The 17,051-nt window shown below is 41.2% G+C and overlaps 1 protein-coding gene across 5 annotated transcripts in view; it reads right to left on the bottom strand.

Moving 5' to 3' along the window:
• The window catches only part of CLTRN (collectrin, amino acid transport regulator), a 30,467-nt gene extending 13,675 nt beyond the window's left edge, over window positions 1-16,792 (bottom strand). The window contains exons 1-4 of one of the 5 annotated variants that reach the window (XM_052774054.1): window positions 16,090-16,792; window positions 15,314-15,446; window positions 9,760-9,818; window positions 3,310-3,395 (exon numbers count right to left, since the gene is read on the bottom strand). In XM_052774054.1, coding sequence (XP_052630014.1) covers window positions 3,310-3,395; window positions 9,760-9,818; window positions 15,314-15,365 — 197 coding nt within the window. In that variant the 5' untranslated portion in view covers window positions 15,366-15,446; window positions 16,090-16,792. Of the gene's footprint in view, window positions 1-3,309; window positions 3,396-9,759; window positions 9,819-10,194; window positions 13,351-15,313; window positions 15,447-16,089 lie in introns of those variants that run through there. The other 4 variants (XM_052774056.1, XM_052774055.1, XM_052774057.1 and 1 more) reach the window with 4 other exon arrangements.
• Window positions 16,793-17,051: the final 259 nt, after the last annotated feature.

Raw genomic sequence — 17,051 nt, 5'->3', positions numbered from 1 at the left:
AAAGTAGATTCTGTTACTTGAATGAAAGTAAATGTGATTACATTCTTTCTGCTCTAAAGATTAACTAGTCTCAGGCCCAAAAGAGATGCGTATTATTTCAAATGAGTGACAGATTAGAGAAACCAGAGTTACTAACACAGACTACAGACAACCATTTTTTAACACTGAGAGATCAAAGGTTGGCTTACGTAGTTCATGAATATATGTATTGAGAATGAATTGAAAGGCATTATGTATAGCAGGAAATAAAGCGGTTTTATTTCTCCTCTGAAAAAGAAGTATTTATTTTATCTGTATTAATAATTACTGAGTAATGTGATGGATTGTGTCTTTCTTCCGTTTCACACAAACTTGAAAATTTGACAAGCCTTTCAAACATTAAACACAGCTCCATGATTTATTAAATTTTAGTTTGGAAATTAACTTTAGAGAACTCGAGATGTAATGTGCAATCCTGTCCATTCTGCGTTGGGTCACTCAGTGGTTACACAAGGGCAACAACAGCATCAACTGCTGTTTCCAGCAGCACATTCAAATGCTTGTCATTACAGGCTGGCTTTTATCCAGCTTCAGAAGCCTAACAAAAGGTGACTTTGAATCTCAAAAATGATGGGACAGACTGCAACAATGGTTATGATGATCCACCAGACAAATTATTTTGGGGTGTGATCCAGCTTGCTGAAGTTAATGGCATTTGGTCTCATGTGGGACTTAGTGGTGGCTGTGAGTTACTGCAGGGCTGTGGGTGTGCTAGAAATTAATGGGATGTTAAAGGGAAGGTATGTCACATCCTGGTTATGGCCCTGTGCAGAATTTATACCCTGGCAGAACCAGTATTTGGTTATGTAAAATACTGGTGAATTTTTCATGAGACTTTATTTTGATAAAAATCTTTAATTAACCAGATGCGAAATTTGGGTGAATTTAGATGCTACCAGAATGCAGTCACAAGCAATTTGTTTGTTCTTTTATGACATTTCTTATACATGTTCTTATGTATCTTTTATGATAATTGATCATTGATCTTTTACAGCTCCCAAAGAAAATCTGTCGGCATTTATCTGTAAAAGCTCCTGTAGTGTAGTGTAATTCATTTGCCACAAGCTCCTGCTTCTGCCTCCCTCTTCACCACACTGCAAGCCCCTGCCGCTATTCTTGCCAGCTATGCAAGAGTAACGTTCCTGTGTGCACGGCATGCTGCTGTACCCTCTGGGATGCTGAGTGCTCCCACACCTCCATACCCACTGCAGAGGGGATGGAGGTGGACTGCACTCCTTCCTCTATACCCCTCCAGCTGCCAGCCACAGGGGTGGCGAAAGGAGTGCATTATTTCCAGGACTTCTGACAGGATGGAGGCTTTCATAGCTTTCCTGCTCCCATGTAACAGGCAGGTTATTTGGGGTGTATTGGGAGGTTCATCTAGCTCTCCATCACTGAACGGGAACTCTGAGGTCCCTTGGGATTTGGGAGAGATCTATGGATAGGAAACTCCTCAGCCTGTTGCCTAGTGAGTTGTACCAGATCTCAGAGCTGCACAGCTGTCCTTCAGTTGACATGCTGTCTATACATGACCCCAAAGGTATCTAGAAGTCCTAGAAGAGTTATCAGTTATACCTCCAAGGTACACCCCAAAAAGTTATACCCCATGAGGAATTCCTATACCATCTTAAAAAGAGGTAAAATGCCCACACCTAGCTGTTTCCAAATATTATACTGATTTCTCCTTTGACAAACATAGTAGCAGGAAATTATTGATGTGTGCAACCCCATCTCCAAATTGGAGTAACACTGACATTATTGTATTTGTCCATAGGACAAACTGTCTTGGTAGGGAACTGAATTAAGTGAGCATAAATTTTGTGATTTCCCAGAGTCAATAGAGGTAACTTCCATTAAAACTTTAACTCCTTTCATACTGGCTTGATTTTTTTCCCATTCCTGCACCAAGCTTTCTAGTATTAGTTGAGTCTGCAAAGACCCATGGTGCTTGAAGTGGAAAAAGATCACTGGCTTCTGGCACAGGTTTTTTGCTGTGTGAAAGCACCATGACTTTGAAGGAAGACAATAATTTTAAAAAAGGACCTGGGACTAAAATAAGTATACAAAAGCAGATCTTTATGGATCAGATACTGGATGAAAACTCTGCTAATTTGAAAACCTGAGAAAAAGCCCTGCATAATCACCTTTAATTAGCTTTTATCTTGAACTCATTTTTTTAAGTGTCATTTTAATTGGGTGCAGTAGCATACTTGGCTGGTTTTGTTAAGCTTGGTGTAATGGCTGTCTTGCTCAAAGGAGACAACTTCTGAGGAATAAAAATGAAACAGCAAAGAACCAAACACTCCTGTTACATGGAGGGGGAAGTCACCTTCTATTTAAGAGAAAGTGTAGCAGCCACAATAATCATCATGTGACTAAAGTTAACTAGTATCTTTGCAAACGTGGAATATGCTTCATCTGATGCAATGACAGCCTAAAATAGGTTTTTTTAAAGTAAATTGAGAACCTTATCCTCATTAGCCTACCAGAACCATAAATCTTTCCTTTGAGATTGAAAAACAATGAAAAAATAATAGGCCTATAGAAATACACTTACAAGGTTTCTCATTTAAGAAAGATAAGAACATACTGAAAACACAGCTTGCTAAATGGTCTGTCTAATCTGGTATCTGATTTTGTAAGTAGCAAGGATCAGAAGCCTGAGAAGAATATTCAATACCTCAGAGTAGATTTAATCCCAAAACCAATTAAAGGCTGATTTATGTCTGAACTGCAACGTCTGAAACTTCTTGACGCTAGGTAACTCAACCACTGCAATTTTAGGGATAGATACCCCAGCAGAACACAGCACTAACATAGCTATCTACCTTCCAGTTCTCTGAGTCAGCTCATCTTCAGCATACTGCTGAAGCTGTGCTCTAAGAAAACGTGCACCAAAGCTGCTTATTCAAGGTTCTGTATGGCATTTCTTGACCTTGCTAATGTGCCCCTTCACCTCCTCCCGGTATAGTCTCCAGAAGGTATGATGTCTTATTGCCAGATTCTGCTAGAATGAATTGGCACAATCCCACTGAGATCCACAGCTGTGTCACTTCACATCAACAGGGATACTGGTCCAAAGATTGAACATTGCTCAAGACAGAGAGAGTGTGATGTTTAGCATATATCCCGGTGTCAAAGAAATATACTGGAACGGTCTGTTTTTAGAAGCTGTATATAATGATTTCTGCAGTTCAGTACAGCAGAGAATGGGCGGCTACATGCAGCATTGTTAATATGTATAAAAGGCAAATCAGGGTAGATGCTTACTGAGTTGTGCTCTTGCTGGAATATCTTCTCATTGCAAAAGCCACCATCGCTTTGAAGAGGTACTCTTCATTAGCATCCCAGGCATACTGTATAGGAAGATGGAAAATAATCAGTTTCAGCACCAGTGCTGGCAGTACAGACAGGGAAAAGAGTCCCTGAACTTGAAATGCTATATTGATCAAGAAAATGAATAAATTCTCTGGTTGTGCTATGAAAATAAATTCCTGCCCATTATTTAGTGTGCACAAAGGACTTTTTATAATGGCTGTTGTAAAGCGCAATATAAAGTGCAAAGAATGCTTCAAAAAAACCAAATTAATTGAATGTTTCTGAAGGCTGACCAAACTGGAGATTTAAAGTTTCATGTACCAAAGACTAGGCACATTACTAGAATTCTCCCCACAGAGCTGCAGCCATCACCTTGCCTCTTTTGCTGGATAAACCCTGTTAAAGTAGAAGGTTTAATTCCACTCTCAAAGACCATTTGGCTCTGCCCCAAAATAAAAAAAAACCTTAATATTGAAGGTAGTCTCTGGGAGTTGGATGTCAGGACATCAGGAAATAAAATGAGATTATGGCCTTATTGCTGCACACCATCCTTGCAATAAGAAGACAGTCTCAACTATAGTACAAATTACCACATCACACATGAGACAAAAGAAAGAACATAGCACCCTTACTACTTCAATAAGAAGTAAAATACAGGCTCCAAAAACTGTTCTCTGTTGTCCTGATGAAAAATCATGCTTCCATAATTTCAGTTTTCTGAGATAGCTTCACTACGTTCCCCTGGACTTTCATTCACATATGTAATTCTAATGACCTGTAAGAACTGCACCTATTACATTTTTATAACAAGAGCCATGACTGAGGCATACTGATTTGAATTTCCCCTTTCAGCAGATTACAAAGATTAATAGTTTCTTGGAATGATGTTAATGGAGGTTAGAGGTAGCTCTCTTCAGTCAGTCAAAACACAAATCTAATCTTTAACTTTCAGCATTAAAAAGATCTGCACTGTAATCATCCAAACCAGACACCCACTGGCATGGATGCTTAACCCTGTTGACAACTTTGACCTACTTTTTCACAGGCCTTCATAACATATTCAAAAACCAGCAACATACATCAAAAAGCAGTAGACTAAACAGCATTGAAAATGCCAAATCTTAATTCTGTTTTTTAAATTCTGATTTTGGATGCATGGAGCTGCAACCTCTCTGCAAAAAGAAGGAATCCAAATTCCAGGCATCAGTCCTCATTTGCTCTGACATCCTGTGGACTGGGAACCTAAGCAGGGAAGGAAGCAGTCATTTAAAGGGCAGAAAGTCATATGGATCATATTTATCATCCCTTGACAAATGATGAGTTGTGAAATGGGCTTGCTAAGATGCAGTAGGACAGGGACAACAAAGCTGAGCAAAAGCCAACCTGAGTAGCATTACAGTCCAGATGCAAGGCTGAGAACCTAGGTTCTGACTCACCACTCTTGCCTTGTGAATGAAGGGAGGTGTAAGCGTATTGTGGTAATGCATGCCAGTCTGGGAACTTAAACTGGGGAAAAAAAAAAAGAGACACTCTTTGAAAAGAAATTATAAAAGCCTGTATTTTGATCCCACTGTGCTGATGAAACCGTGACAGTAATGACAGCAACTAGTACTAAAAGAAAAAGAGATAATGCAATAGAGGAATTAATACAGATGAGAGCCATAAAACTATTTATTGTAATTTTAAAGACATCTGTATTTAAACCACGGAGCACAATTTGCAGCACTATAAGGGAAGACCTTCCTATTTTCTGTGTGTGGTACTATTGACTGAATCCCTACATGCCATCTGCAGTCTTTGAGAACAGGTCCAAAAGGACAGAAAAAAATCATTTGTTATCCCGTGGATTAAACCAGCTGTAGAGATAATTTAATCAGTTGTCTTGAAAATGGATAATGATGAAGAACACTCCATTTCATGCTTACATGGCCACAAATGCAATGCAACACTACCAAGTATATGTACTTGATATGTTTATGTTTAGTGTAGTACATGTATATACGCACAATTCGTCACTATCAAGTATTCAGTTTTCATAAATAATGCAGTAGCCTAGAGCTTCTTTAAGTCAGAGTAACAAAAAGGGTATCTCAAAACAGGAAAAATAATTTGTAGTGAGGAACTCCAGCCCCAGCTGAAAGAGTAAGCACTTTAAAAAGACAGAATAAGCAGAAAGCTGCAAGAAATGGGGGAGGAGACTAGCAGACAAACCTCAGCAGAAATCAGGGGTCTGCTTGAATGAGGAGAAGATGCTGCAGACAACATTCTGGGCAGAAGGGCAAGAAGCCCCAAGAAAATGGTGATCAGAAGGGAGGCAGAGGAAATGGAGATGGCTGTGGGCTCCATATGAACAAGAACCTCTGTACATGACTGCATGCAGGAATATGCAGGGGGGAGGCAACATAATGAGGAGGAAAAGTTTGGCAAGAATACCTTTAATATAATAAACTGTATGAACTCAGGACAAGTGGGCACAAATTGCCAGAAGCCAATTTCTAATCATCAGCTTTCTCCAGTCAGAGGGATAGGTGCAAAGAAACCCAAATTGTTCTACTCTGGGGCTTTATCATTTTCATCTTTATCCTCCAGTTGCAAAGGCCTGGACTGCAGCTGATGACTGAGGATGTTGCTTCTGTTCTTATGAAGTGCAGCTATTGATGCACATTTTATGCTGCTATAGAGGAAATGTATTAAATACCATTTGCAACCACACACTATAAACTTAAGATAACTCTGTTATCAATGAAACATTACATGATGGTATCAGAACTATTAATGTCTACCATCTTTGCTCTACAAAGGAGCAAACACAAAGACCTTGATTCAGTTGCACTTGCCATCTTTTCTATGTTAAGCAGGAGCAGAATTAGACACAGCTGACTCTAAAAGCCAGTCTTAAGTGCCTGTTAGTGAAAGAGGAGGTTGATGAGATAATGGGTAAAAGATGATGAGTGTAGGTTGTTGATGGGGTGAAATGCTATAGTAGTGCTCTAAGCAAGACAAAATTTAAGCTAGTAGAATGAGATTATAATATTACAAGAGTGCCCTGATGCCCTGCTTTCAGCTGGGATAGAGTTAATTTTCTTCCTAGTAGCTGCTATAGTGCTGTGTTTTGGATTCAGCATGAGAAGAATGTTGATAACACACTGATGTTTTCAGTTGTTGCTAAGTAATGTTTAGTCTAAAGTCAAGGATTTTTCAGCTTCTCATGCCCAGCCAGCAAGAAGGCTGGAGGGGCACAAGAAGTTGGGAGCGGACACAGCCAGGGCAGCTGACCCAAACTGGCCAAAGGGGTATTCCATACCATGGGATGTCATGCCCAGTATAAAAACTGCGGGGAGTTGGCCTGGGGGGATCACTGCTCAGGAACTAACTGGGCATTGATCAGCGACTGGTGAGCAACTGCATTGTGTATCACTTGGGAACTAACTGGGCATTGATCAGCGAGTGGTGAGCAGCTGCCTTGTGCATCACTTGTATATTCCAGTCCTTTATTTATTATTGTCATTTTATTATTGTTATTATTATCATTGTTAGTTTCTTCCTTTCTGTTCTATTAAACTGTTCGTACCTCAACCCACAAGTTTTACTTTTTTTTCCCCGATTCTCTCCCCCATCCCACTGGGTGGGGGGGAGTGAGTGAGCGGCTGCATGGTGCTTAGTTGCTGGCTGGGGTTAAACCACGACACCTGAGCAACCTGATCTGATTTCAGTGTTGACCTGGCTTTGAGCAGCAGGGGACTAGGGACCTTCCAAGGTCTCTTCCCTCCTGAATGGTTCTGTGTTTTAACTAGACAGCCATTCAGACTGCAGTGTGGCTACAGACATACGAACACACTTCCAGGTCCCATTTGGTGGCAAGACACCAGGTGCACATCAGCCTTTCTCCCCTTCATCCTCTACCTTGGCAACAGCCTGAATACATGAGCCAGAAGGGAAGTGTACTTTCTACTTCACCTGGCTGCAGCCCCTGAGGTGCCAGCTCCTTTACTGTTAAACTGAGTGGTGACACAGAGTTACATAGACTTCTCAGTGCACATCACTTCAGCTCACTCCCTAGTTGTCTTTGGCCCTTTTGAATTAACCCTCCAGCACTCTGCTAACTCCATGAGTAGGAGCAACTACTGACTAGCAGCTGTTCCAGAAGCCACTCATAAAGTTAACACCATCCTCAGAGAGACTCATAAATCACCTTCCTTCCATTTAGGCTTACAGACACCATGTTTCCTCCCACTGGTTAGCAAACAATGTCTCTGTCAAGTACACCCATTATTTGCAAATAAAATGATAACAGCTAAATACTTACTGTGTCTTAGCTGCTCTTTCCAGTGCCATTGTGATAAGAACTATACAAATAAACTAAATGGCACTCCCTGCCTCAAAGTACAGCCTACCTTGTGAACAAATTAAAAAATGGTGTCCTGTCTTTATCAGCCTCACACAAAGTGGATGGCATGCACTAAACCATGGGGAAAACTACACTAACCTATTATTTCCTATGCTCCTGAATACACATTGGAGTTATCCTGCCAGTCCTAGAACAAAATGCCCACAGTGTCAGGGTTTTCTGTTATCATCTAGCTTGAAGTGACTTGGAAATGAATGAAATGGAATTCAGTAGCAGAGCATCATACAAAGATCTTCTAAGCTGGCTGTGTCCTACTGTGATACAATGACAGTACTATGCTTTTCTTTGCTAAAATAAATAAATAAAATCTAAAAGTGTCCCAAATTCTTCAATCAAAATGGATTTCAGTTTGATAGTACTTTCAGTTTTCAGTTTCAGTCATTTGCAGAGAAGATTGCAATGGCTATGAAAAGGAACTACTATCTGTGCACTTAATAAATTATTTGTGGGTAATTTTGCATGGCATCAGACCACTTTCAGCATGTTATTGTTCTAAAATGCTGTTCTAGATTGCCCCATTCTTAGGGCTTTCACATGTTTTGTTATATAAAATAAACTACCATCTATCTACAAAAACCAATAGGCTCCTCAGTTATTGCTTTTTTCTTGTAATATGAAGTGCCTTTAAGATTAATGATTTGCATCATACTCTTTTTGGATGAAAAATAAAAAAATCACAAATGATCAAACAAAACCCCCTTATTTTACTGTAGTTGGAGAAGTAAAAAGCACTAAGAAAGAGCATTACTGGAAACTGCAATTTTCATTCTTTGCTACTATTTTGAACCAAGATTAAATCAAAACATTAGCAGTTATCATCAAGAGGAGCTTCAATAATGATTTTGACCTATTTTCAGCCATAGGATTACACTATTTTTAATAAATTTTTAAACAGGTTTGCAGTACTGTTTAATTAAAGTCTCTCACCCAAGAGGATTGACTTCAATATGAATTTCCACAGACAAACACTTTAGCACGTATCTTGAATATTTCTCCCCAATTCGTCTGGTTTATGAAGTTACCAGCGGAATTAGGTCCCTGCTAATGTTAGTTTAAATTACCTGATATTTCAGGGTAATTTTAGAGCAGCTTCTACGGTCATAGGGAGATTCTCATATCTCCAGTCTCTTATAACATGTAACCAACTGCTGCTTGTTTCCCAGGACTCCTAACACAGACACCAGACTTCCAGCAGAGATGACTGTCCAAGACATTTCATATCTAATTTTATGCTGAGCCCTGTAACACGCTGCAGATTTGCTCTAAGCATTCAAAACTGCAAATGAAGTACTGGGTTCTGCCATATTTCATAGCGCTTTAGATCAGGAAGGACCACTCAGTCATCTAATGTCCCAATCTCTTATGTATCACAGACCCTTATTCTCACACCAGTGCTTCTACATTAAGCCCAAGGACTTAATTCAAGCCAAAGCATTTCAGTCCTCACGAGACTAGCCTGTGCACCACAGGCAGAGAAGAGAAGCCACTGTCTGAAGCCCTGCATTAGTAGGGAATTGATGAGATATGCTTGAATGATCTCTACAGATCATGCTTGTCTGAGAGCCTGACATAAAGTCCCATTTCATAAAGACCTAACAATCTTTTCCTGCTTCTCTTCCCAGACATGCTTGACTTTACAATTAGCACCCTCAAGCAGAAGTGCTTTTCCCAAAATACAGACTTAGATTTATGCAGCACCTCTCATGCATAAAGTGTAACATCTCTACTGTTTTTCCAGGAAAAAAAAAAAATCTTCGACAGAAAATTATCTTTATGAAAAGGCAAGCTTTATAATTCTCTTAAAGGATGCCATTTTAAGGAGTGTGCTAGTCAAATGTCAAGAAATGGATGCCTGAATCATGCCTTGAGCAAGCTATTACAATTAACACTTCAGAACAAATTGCTTGTGCTGCCTTCAGAAATTTTACAGTATATATTACTTCTATTTTGGCAGATATTCAGTTAGAAAGAATATGTGAAGATACTTTACTTACTGCATTATCTCCCAAAGCTGTTTTGATACTAAGCCGTACTTTGAAAGCATTCTGTGCATCTGACACAAAGAGAAAAAAGCAAATATATTGAGAGTCAGCCAAAATAGGATTTGAAATCATTTACTTCTCTAATTATTTCACAAACAGCAGCTTCTAAATGTGTCTTAACAGATCACCTGGTTAGAACAGAAGTTAGTAGCATGAAAAAAGCCGCAGCCCTACAGAGCCTCCGTGAGATTTACCATGAACTCTTTAAGTGAGATCAACTTCCGTACTTAATTTGCAGACTCATAAAAGAAGTGAATGCTTGGCGATTTAATCTTCAAACTGGAGACTACCAGTTCAAATAAAAATCTGAGAAGCTGGCAGCTTTGTAGGCATAAACTCATAGCTACATTTACCTGGGGAAGGATGGGAATCAGCTCCAAAACTTACCTGGCTTGCAGAGCTCAGCATGAGCAATGGCAACTACAGTGAGAGTAAGCAGCAAAACCCGTAACATCCCGTCAGTGTGGAAAAGTTGAAGCAAAAAGAAGTGAGTCTCCCCTGTAAAGCACTCTTAAACTTTCTGTGACCCAGGATTAAAGCATCAGCAGCACAAGTGAGCAACCAAGTAAAAGGTTTAATAATTAACCCCCGTTATTTTAGCTAAAACAGGCACTAGAAACAACTGTCTTCTGTTAGCTATTTACTACCTTTCTCCGTAGTAAAAAAAAGCCATTACAAGTTTTTCATTTTCCTTCTTCCTTTTTAGAATAATTCAAAACTTCACAGTGCTCCAGGCCAACCTTTTTTCCCCCCAGATGCAATGTCAGACAAGCACACAAGATGCCTGAGGGACATCGCACCAGAGCAGCTGGTGACCGTGACTGTGGTGGTGGGATGCTGTGTCGTTACCCACAGCAGGTTAATTTGAAGCTTGGCTGCCAACAGATTCCAAAGGAAACTGCCACCCACCTTCCTCGGGAAACCGGCTGGCCCCAGAGAGGGCCCTTGAGGATAAAGGAAGACTGGGCACCCTTTTCATCCTTCCAAAAGAAACGTGTGATGAACACAGAAGCCCTGGCCCCAAAAAACCAGGGCTCCGGATTTGCCCCTCATTTGCCTTTGAACTCACAGCACGTCTGAAGGGCTGGCCTGGTGACCCCAGTGCCGTGTCCCCCCATCCCTGCCCCAGTCTCACTCCTGCATCCTGGCTCAGGAGCTTGTCTGAGCCTGGCAGAGCAAACGCCTCATTCCACACAAAAACACTCACATCCGAGGCACTGCTTTGCACAAAAAGAACAGTTATAAAGGTGGAGAAATACTTTCTTGCTGTCGGAGGATCATTACGGTAGCAACTGGAATAAGAAGAGGTGCAATAAAAGGACTTCATAGGAAGCATGATGGATAAGGACATATTCTTGTTTTGTAGATATGACATACTGTGTATACACGTATGCATGCATATATTTTAATATTTTAAAAAATATTTTAATATGCACTCTACACTATCATGCACTCTACACTACTAGTCAAATGTTTACCAAAACAAATAAATAAATGCAGAGAAGAAAGAATTCAGAAACTGAAATTTATCACAAGTACTTGAATGGTCTTTGCAATCTGGGCAGCAAGATAGGATTATTTTATTCCACTCTGCTGCTGTACTGCCCCTGTACTCGCTCTGATTAATGGTTAGTTCCTAAATTGAAGATCACTTCAAAACTACTTTCAGTTGGTCCTTTAGCACTGACAAGTGCGTCTTGAGACTGCAAACCCAAAGACCTTCACAAGAATGACTACCAGTGAGAAAATTTTACTTAACCGTGGGACTGAATTTATGGAAACCAATAACCAGTATCTACTATGCAAGAATACTTGGACTTTCAGGTAATGGAGAACTTACTGCTTCACTAATATAATCTTATTTTTAGAAGCCACTGCTAGAGGACTTGACAGCCTGTCTTTAAAAGTCATTAAATCAAGTTGATTCCTGGGCATCTGTTTACCCTCACTAGGCAACCAGTTCTGAGTACAAAACTATTGGATACATTATCTGCTTAGACGTTTAATCTATGCCTATGAAAACAAAAAGGTGATGTACTCATTTCTAATGACAGTTTAAATTAACACCCTGTATGTACATGCATCGGAAGGAGAGCACTAAAAGATGTAAATGTATGAAAGACTATCAGTTTTCTGTAAAGTTTGTAATTTAAAAAATCTTAAAAGAACATGAATGTAATCAGTTTCATGCTAAATTCACATGCGTTGCTTCAATAACGAGCATCTGAACTTTTTTGTACCTTTGGGGAAAATACTGGAGAACTTGGGAACAGAGCAGAAAAGCCAAGCATCGTTTCCCTGCTGCCAGAAGGCAAATGGAACTGAGCGTTGATATGTGGCATCACCACTTCTCCCCGCTGTAAACCACTGTAAATCAGTTCTTTCCTTCGGAATCGCATGGAGCCGGTGTCAAAGTACATCAGAGGCACACGACGCCCAGCAGGAACAACCTTAGAGGACATGACTGGATTCCCTGATCAGGGCTGCCGACTTCCAGCCAGGATGGCTGATTTTCCCCAATTTGTCTTGCTGGCAAGCAGCAAGACAAACGATCTTTTCCAGCGGAGAGGGGAGGAGGCCAGGAGCAGAAGCAGTGTGATAAACACCCCAGCTCAGAGCTCACAGGGAGAGCATCATGCAGTTGATGTATACGTGCACAGCAACTTGGATGCATGTCAAATGCATCCGGCTGACTGCCCATGTGCTTATCTGGTTCTATATGCACAGAGCACTGCACATAAGCAACTGACTGCTGCACATCTATAAATCTTTTTGCAAAGCCAGAATGTTTTTTTAAACAAGCCAGGTGGACAAGCAAGGCTAGACCAGGTGTTAGCAGAAAGCTAACTCTTCTTCAAATCAATGACATTTTTAAATAGTGTCTTAAAAAGCACTGTAACTTTTCAGGTTACAAATGGAGTATATCAGTATAATCTAAAAGGACAGACATTCTGCCACTTTGTGTCCCTGTCATAAATCTACATGTGTGGATAACATTCTGCCCAGCCTCTTTTCTCCCATTTTCGCCAGATATGTAGCACTGTTTAAGCATGTCTGCATTTGTTTGCCACCAATTAATCAGTCAGGCATCTGTTTTCTTGAACAAATGACAATCTACATGCACATACACAAGGTATGTTTTTAATTCAGCACTTTGTGAGGTATTAGATTTCTAAATAGTTCCTCTTTTAGAGTAATTTTGTTTTTCCAAACTACTGTTGAGCTACAAGTCATAGCCATGCAGAATCTCACGCACAATCCGCAGATATATCATTGAACTAGTGCAAAGAACTATTTCTCTTTTGGTACTAAATGAATTTGTCTGTCCGGTTGAAAATAACAGTATCTCTATAATATTTTTCAGTGCCTGTGACCTCCAGAAGTTCATGTATTATCTGTATGTATATACTTAGCAGTATACCATAATTTGGACTTCCAAACAAATCAAGAGAGGACTGAAATTTCAAGAAAGCATATGACCTGGTAAAACAAACAAACCCCTTCCATCTTCTCGAAGCTATGAGCAATGTACTTTTCTGCTTCTTTCAATGTCTTTGAAATGGAAAATCCCAGGAAAGTAAAATATTGATAGCTATCATATAAGTTAATTAACAGCTATGGCCAAACTTAACCTCAGTTTTCAAATTCGACAAATTAACAGTTCTAAACTCCGAGGAAGTTAATCTTTAGTCTTAAGTAGTCATGTTCAACTCTTATGAGGGGAGAGTCAATGTGCTACTCTCAGCATTAGTCACTCATGGAAATGTACCTGGAGAACTGCAGATCTAATTGTACACAGTGCTTTGCAGTTCCCCGGGTGCAATCGAAACGACAAATACTGCACGTCTTTTGCAGACTTCAGAGGCTGATGAGATTAGGATCTAAGTGAATGTCAGTATCATCCCATAGACCAGGGGGGCTGATACAGATCCAGCCTAAGTCTCATTAAATGGGAGATTTCCCAGTAACTTTTGGGGGAACAGGGTGTTGAATGAGGGCCACCACCACTGTCAGCATTGTAATAATGCAAAAGTGACTTACATTGTGACAGAGTTTTTATCAGTGCTCACAGAAGTAGACAGTATGTGAAAAATCGTTTATCCCTTGAGACAGTAGCATAGCAATTAGGCAGCAGATGGGGGAAGGATGGGCTCTCCGGAGTTCGCATACGTTGCCTTGAAACGTGCACTTTGAAGCAGAAAGCACCAAGGATCGCCCACAACGGGGCTAGCGCTGAGAATGAACAAACAGAAACTTCCAGTGTCGAGGGGATAGTGAAAGACGGTGCTGCCACTGCCACTTCCAAGTTTATACTACAATCTACAGCCCCGAAGTGTCAATAAAAACTGACCGCTTCCCATCTCAAACCCACACTTCCTCAATGTCTCCTAGTCAACATGTATTTTCTGAGTCGACCAAATCCACATCAGTGATTTACCGCCATTTCCCGTTTTCTCTTATGTCCATTTCTTTCAGCTAGGAAAATAAAAGCTGTACGATTCCATGAGGAAGGGTACTGCTCTTCTACTGGAGCATATGGCAAAAATCATGATGAGGACAACTTTTAGATAATCTGTATGCTTACAAAACATATCTTTCTTTTTTTCCACATGGGGCTTAGGCATACAACAGAGAGAGTGAACGCTTTCTGCTTACGTCAGTTCACAATGGTAGGAAATACGAGAGAAATGGAAACCCGAAGAACCATGTGAAAACGAAGTGCAAATGTGTGCTAGACGGAGCACCGGTACTCCTGCTCAGAGCTGGTCTATTGCGCATGCATAGTTCTGTGCATAGATCTTAAATGACGTGCAGAGATTTATAGTGCAATATGGTACCTAACTTCAAGTTATAGAAGAAAAGTTTCTCTGTTCCATGCTACTCTGTGAAGCATAATCAGTGCAGCCAGTATTGACCTTCTCATGATGGGGTTCACATTGTGCCATACTGTGCAGGTATATTTTTCTTTAGGAAACATGGAAGAGCGAGTTCCACAAACTTCTTGAAGGTTTCCACAAAAATAAACTATGCCTGAAAAGGCCTGTGGTCTATATCCCAGCGTAAGGGCTAACAACTACTGACTAGAATGCTACATTACTTTGGATATGTGAATGGCTCTTGCCTGGAATGGCTGTATTGTTTCTTTCTGACACTGTATCAATTAAATTGTATGGAATTCTGCGCCTGCACTTGAATATCAATCTGCTGTTATGTGTATAAATTAATAAACAAAATGGAGAAAAACACAATTATTGTATTCCTGTTTCAGAGAGGCATGACAGCTTTTTCCAGAATCATTATAACTATCTGTAATAGCTGATGTATTTTGCGTTTTCTTATATATTTCAGTAGTGAAAAGGAGGATCTCCTTACAAGCTTAAGATGGTTCCTTCCCCAAGTATATTGGGAAAATGACAAAATGTAGCATACAAATGACAGAAATGATTGGATTTCTCAATTTTGACTTACAGATAGTTTAAAGGAAGGTTATTGTTACGGCACTTACTCTGTTGAAAGGAGGATGAATTCCTTAATGAAATAATATTTATGAAACACATTTGGTTGTGTTTTTTCCAAAACTTTCATGGGTGTCAATGGTTCATCCGTTGTAAAATGCACAATACTGCCATCTTCTGTATCTAAGAAGCAGCAAATTATGTGTTATTTTACATGTATGTTCTGTACAAGTAAACAGCAAAAGTAACAGATGCCAACTCCTTCATTTTAAAAGGCAGTCTAGAATCTGAAACAAGGTTAAGTAATAGCAGAGAGGTCATGGTCTGAATATTCATTGGTCAAATAGCAAATGTAGCTGCTGACAATAGCAGTCACATGCCTGATTTGAATAACTTCACTGAGCTTCAGAATAAATAAAAGGATACTCATTATGCTGTTAATGAACAGCACAGTCAATTACTCTAATTTTGATAAAGCCTGCTCTGGTATGCTTCAGGGCCAGCAGCCTGGACTATTTATGCAATATACTACCTCTAGGATATACGAGATAAGCTCCTACATTGTGGTTCATGACAATAATTTAGATCTTAATCAACAATGTACATCACTAATGGCTATGCAAAACATGCCCAAATAAAACCTACGAATGAATTGCCTCTGAAGGCTGCAATCTATAGCGCATGTCACTAAGGAATTGATTACTGACAACTTGTGTATTTCGACCCATCATATCCATGACAGTCTGTGCATTGTAACTCATTTCCTGCCACAAAACATGTTTATGATCAAGACAGGTAGTATGCCTCAGAGATGATGAGAACATACCAGCAGCGCCAGTTAAATTCATCAGTGTACCAGTCTGGTGTGCCCCTGCTACACTGGAGCTGTGACTTCCCTCGATGCTTTGAGGCTGTAGGCCAGGGCAGCCATCCATCACCCGTGTTCACAGCAGCTGAGAGACACACTAGAAGCTTGCCTCGCGGCAGGCATCGTGCGCCTCACGCTTCCACACATATTTTGCAAAGTAACCGAGGCAACTTACGGAGCACAAGCTGTCAGCAGCTACTTACTACAGCCGGGGAGCACCCACACAGCAAACGCTGCAACATGCAGAAAAAAAACCCGGCTAGCTGTTGCACTGCGCGCCATGCGCACTGCCTTCCTCAGTGGGGCTGGGAAAATATAATCACAATTATTAATTACAGATAATCACAACGGAAGATTCAGCGGACTGAACCTTTTCAGGTCTTGAAAGAGAGTTTAGTATATAGGAATCTAAAACGCTACTTCTCCACGCATTCACTGAATCCTGAATGTTCTTGCCGGGAGGAGCAACACAAACTCCCCCTCGTCTTCCAAGACGCGAACAGCTCCGGTGTTTGTTTCCCGCGTTTCGCGAAGGCAGCTCGCCGAGAGCAGCTGTACCCGCCGGAGACCCCTCACCGCCCGAAGCCGGTTTTCTCTTCCCCGCCATTTCAGGCGTTTGCTACCACCGGCCGAAGGGCGGCTGGGCAAACCACGACCCCAGCCCACCGGCCCCCCGCCGTGCCTCCCCGCACCCTCCTCAGCGACCCGGCCCTGCCCGCCCCGACCGCCGACACAGCCCCGTACCCCCCACGCCGGTTACTGCGCTGCCCGCCCGCCTCCCGGTCCCGATCCCGGTCCCGGTCCCGATCCCGGTCCCGATCCCGATCCCGATCCCGATCCCGATCCCGCCGCCCATCCCCTCAGGCGGCGCGAGCGCCCGGCTGCCCAACCGCCGCCCAGGGCTCGCGCGCTCGCCCCCG

This window comes from Harpia harpyja, chromosome 22, assembly GCF_026419915.1.
Source record: "Harpia harpyja isolate bHarHar1 chromosome 22, bHarHar1 primary haplotype, whole genome shotgun sequence".
NCBI classification, from domain to species: Eukaryota; Metazoa; Chordata; class Aves; order Accipitriformes; family Accipitridae; genus Harpia; species Harpia harpyja.
This window is presented reverse-complemented; position numbering and strand designations above follow the sequence as displayed.